Here is a 4,734-nt window from a genome sequence, read left to right as displayed (position 1 = left end):
TGGTCCAACCCAGACCTCAAGGTCTTAGGCTAAATACTTCTTATTTTTTACTCTCTTTACATGCCTGTCTGCACGTGGTGGATACATGATACATGACACTACACATTAACTGAAACCACTCAATTTTGCAACACAGTGTAAACTTCAATGTAAGCAAATTCTAAAACATCAATTAGGAAGTTGAGAATCTTGGTATGATTCTCATACAATCTCCTACAATCGAAATATATTACAAATGTATGAAATAAGCTCTCTGGTGGAAGCGGGGAAAAGATGCTAACCAAATTTGCTTTGAAAACTGAAGGCAAAAAAACCCCAAAAAAACTGTACATGAGCATTGTTCTCTAGTTGATAAAGTTGATTCTCATACGGGTATGGGGTAGCAATTCTGATATGACAATACACATATACTGGAATTGAACACTTAAATTAATGGATGGAAGATGACAGGTATCAGAGTCCTCACTATTTAAGTTGGAGTTTACAAATTAAGCAAGGAGAAGAGGCTAGAATAATCATGTGGTAATGGAATAGAGTTGTAGACAGAATTAACTCATTGAGCTTGACATAGATAAAGATCATCACATGTAGAAATATTTATGGATATGAGTAGCGTCATAGGTCATTGTGCATATACATATTTCCTGGCTCTGTTAGCTGGGAGGACCTAGAAGCAATGACACCATCGTAGCAAGAAGCACACCACCTAGCTCCCAGATCCTGGTTTCTAATACCATTCTCCAACAAAAGGAAGCAGGGAGAAAGAGCCGACTCTAGGAAGGAAGTAATATGAGCCTAGGGCATCTTGTAGTGCCAGAAATTCAGAAAGTTATCATTAAACACAATCACATTGATGATTGATGGAGGTTTGTTAAATGGACGCAGAAGCCAACTGAAAGAGCTCCTAGTGGCCAAAACTAAAATAATCTGAGCAGCAAAATAAAGTTGTATAGAATTAAAACTCTAAGTATAAAGTCAATGTTCATGAGTCTATACTCATACTTTAAACACATGGTTATAAATAAATAAATAGAGAAAGAGAAAAACCCCACAAAGAACACTTCTGAATGATTTAAGTAAGCTCTTCCTCCCTGAATAAGTTGGAATGTAATTTCCCACCCTGTGTTTTGGGCTCTTTATAGTGACTTCTTTCCAAACAGTATATTAAAGAGTGGGAAAAAAGAGTAACTTTTCAGGGCAGAAACCAAGCACTACCTCAACCATCAATTGTTGACAGTATCTTTGATATGATACAGTAAAATTGCATTTTAAGTTTGTAGGCTTCCCTTCAGAAACCCATAGATGCTGCATAATAATAAGAAAAAAGTCAGAAAATTCCCAATTAAGAGACATTCTACAAAATGTCTAACTGGTACTCTTCGAAAGTGCCAGCATCCTCAAAACGAAGGAGAATCTGAGAAACCATCACAGCTAAGAGGAACCTAAGGAGACATGATGATTCTGGATGGATCATGGAGCAGAAAGGGACATAAAGAACAAATATGGACTCAGTTAATAATAATGTATATATAATATTTTGCTAATTGAAAAGAATGTAACATACTAACGTAAGCTGTTGATAATAGGGGAAACTAGGTATAAGTAAATAGGAATTCTGTATTTGTCATTTTCAACAAATTTAAAACTTATCTAAAATAAAGTTAATATAAAAATATGAAATGAAAATCGTGGTTGAGACTTAGGATGGAATTCTGTCAATTCAAGCTGAGTTTGGCCTTGAACAAAAACCGTGTATATGAACCTGAAATGAGAGGCAGAGGATGTGAAGGGGAATCCCAGAGAGGTGTCTGTTACAATCGTCAATCAATATTATTTGAGTGCTTACTGAATTACTTAAGTCAATTCAGCAAAGGGAGATAAAAAGAATAAACATTCAACTTACACAATTACCATACACAGTAAATGCTAAGAAGAAAAGGAGACAATGTTGGCAAGCTGGAAGAGTAGAATGGTGTAGAAAGTCATGTCGTTTGAGTTGCAAAGATGAGTTCTCTGAGGATATGACATTTAAGTTCTTACAGACTTTAATGGTGTATTTTTAAAGTCAGATTCTGGCACATTTTACATTGGCTACTGTGAAGTACACTGGTAAAAAGAAGTAAGTCAATAGTTTGGTTTATCTTAGAGAAATCATTTAACTCAACTTCAAGCAGAAGAAATAGATTCACACTAGGATTTTTGTTGGCTCAGGAATGCGGAATCCGTGATTGATGGAGATCCTAACCTCTCTACTTGGTCTGCTTAGTGTAATGTGTTAAGCATTTTTAGAACTCCCACGGGACAGCCCATGGGAGCCAAGACTTATTCTCCTACATTTCCTCCAACTAAAGATTTGGATTAGGTATAAATTGGAGAACCAGAAGACTACAAATAGACATATAGATAAAGCAGGCTGCATAAACTGGAAGTCGAGCAAAGAAACTTAATCACTTTCACTAAAAAATTAAAAACAAAGAAGGATATGTAAATGTATACGCTGGAACCCATAACTTCTTGTTTGTATAATAATTATTAAAAATAACTAGGGTTCCTTTTATCCTCAAGATGTTATTCCTAGTATTTGTCCACATAGTCACTGTTATACAGGTTCAAAAGTGGTGGCATGTTGGGGCACTTTGAAGATGTGTTACATGGGTCAGTGTCACAAAATTTCCAAAACTTAGAACAATAAGCCTAATATATAAAACAAATGTTTGTTTCCCATATGACATAATGACATTGATTCTATTCATGAACATTTTCTACTGTCCAGTACTTTCTTCAGGGCAGATTTGACATCTTTATTCCGCAGACTGTAGATCAGGGGGTTCAGCATGGGCACAATGATGGTATAAAACACAGAGGACACTTTCCCTTGGTCCGTGGAGCTGGCTGATGATGGCTGCAGGTACATGAAGGCTGCAGATCCATAGAAAATAGCAACAGCCAAGATATGGGAGCTGCAGGTGCTGAGGGCTTTGGACCTGCCTTCCGTGGAGTGGATGTGGAGGATGCTGGAGAGGATGAAGATGTATGAGGCAAGGATAGTTAATGCAGGAGTCAGGATGTTAAATGCACTCAGGACTAGAACCAGTAATTCATTGATGTAGATGCTGGAACAGGAGAGCTCCAAGAGTGGAAAGAGATCACAGAAATAATGGTTAATCACACTGGTTTTGCAGAAAAAGAGTCTAATCATAAAGCCTGTATGGAAAGTAGACCCAATGATGCCCAAAATATAAACTCCCACTGTGAGCCAGAAGCAGATGTGGTAAGACATGATGGCATTGTAAAGCAAGGGGCGACAGATGGCAACATAGCGGTCATATGCCATTGCGGCCAGCATGTGACACTCTGAGATAGCAAAAATACTGAAGAAATAGAGCTGAGCCATGCATTCAGGGTAGGAGATGGTGTTCTTCTCTGCCACAAAGTTCACCAGCATTTTGGGGGTAACGACAGTGGAATGGCAGAGGTCAATGAAGGACAAGCTGCTGAGGAGGTAGTACATGGGGGTGTGCAGGTGAGAACTGAGCCCAATCAGCGTGATCATGCCCAGGTTGCCCACCACCGTGACCACGTAGATTCCTAGGAACAGGAGGAAGAGGGGCAGCTGGAGTTCTGGCCTTTCTGTTAGCCCAGCGAGGATGAACTCGGTCACCGCGGAGTGATTTCCAGGATCCATTATCCTCCAGCAGGTTCTAATTTTAAAGAAGAGTCAAGGAGTGTATGTGTGTGGGGGGGTGGGGGTCTGAGGTTGCGCATATGTATGCGGGACTGTTGTGAGGGGGAATAATTCTGTGAAGACCCTGATGTTATTGCTCTTCAGAGGAGATTCATAACGCAGGGATCTCTCGCGTCTCTCCTGATACTCTGGGACAATCAATGATTCTGGTGAACGAGAGAAGGAATTACAAACTTCAAGAACCTTATAATGAAGATATTTTGTTACCATTTAAAAGAAAACTCCAATTTCTAGATTTTTAAAGTCAGTGTGAAGGACCATTACTGTTATTTCTGAGGACTCTTTTCTTTCCTTCTATGTTCATAATATTGTTCACATCAAATGGCATAATATTTTCTTTTCACTCAGAAGTGATAGTAAGATATGCTTTCTTTAATTTATAAACAAAGCATGTGTACATCTGTGGAAAGTAGTTATACTGATCTGAGCTGCTCTCCATACTAATATCCCAAATAAAAATACCTGTCAGGCTGGACAACTACCAGTATCTTTCCCCCAAGCATCTGCTCTTCTGCATATGTCAGCCTCCTTCTCCAGGCCTCCTACCTCCAAGGCAGGAACATAACTGCTGGGCAGACACCATGCTATTTCTCAGCAGCTTTTCCCAGAACAAGGAACCAGCCCCCTCACTCTAATTTGGATAATCCCAAGGCCTGTAATACAAGGGACTAAATTTAGATCACGTGTTCAACTGCTGTGACCAATAATATTTATGCTGGTCTTTTTGTTTAATAATCATGATTTGCATGTGCTCTTTGTAGAATCAAAGATGGTGGATATCAGGTTTAATAGAACACATACAAAATGCAAGCAGAAATTTCAGTTTAATTTTAATACTAGTTGACAGTATGATTGTTTCTTTTTAAAGGCCCAATTTCCTTTAGAGTTGCAAGATATATGAGTATATTCCAGAAAATGGAAATACATATTCGTACTTTACACTCAAGCATCAGTTAGATAAGTGTTTTGAATTTGGGGTAGAATAGGGA

The 4,734-nt window shown here is 38.6% G+C and overlaps 1 protein-coding gene across 1 annotated transcript; it reads right to left on the bottom strand.

Moving 5' to 3' along the window:
- Positions 1-2,749: 2,749 nt before the first annotated feature.
- On the bottom strand, positions 2,750-3,685 carry LOC118934599 (putative olfactory receptor 8G3). Its single transcript, XM_036930221.2, has one exon. It carries the CDS (start codon positions 3,683-3,685, stop codon positions 2,750-2,752), a length of 936 nt encoding a protein of 311 aa, XP_036786116.2.
- Between the last annotated feature and the right edge of the window lie 1,049 nt (positions 3,686-4,734).

Source organism: Manis pentadactyla, chromosome 13 (genome assembly GCF_030020395.1).
Source record: "Manis pentadactyla isolate mManPen7 chromosome 13, mManPen7.hap1, whole genome shotgun sequence".
Classification (NCBI taxonomy): Eukaryota; Metazoa; Chordata; class Mammalia; order Pholidota; family Manidae; genus Manis; species Manis pentadactyla.
The sequence above is the reverse complement of the archived record's forward strand: the minus strand, read 5'-3'. Positions and strand labels throughout refer to the sequence as shown.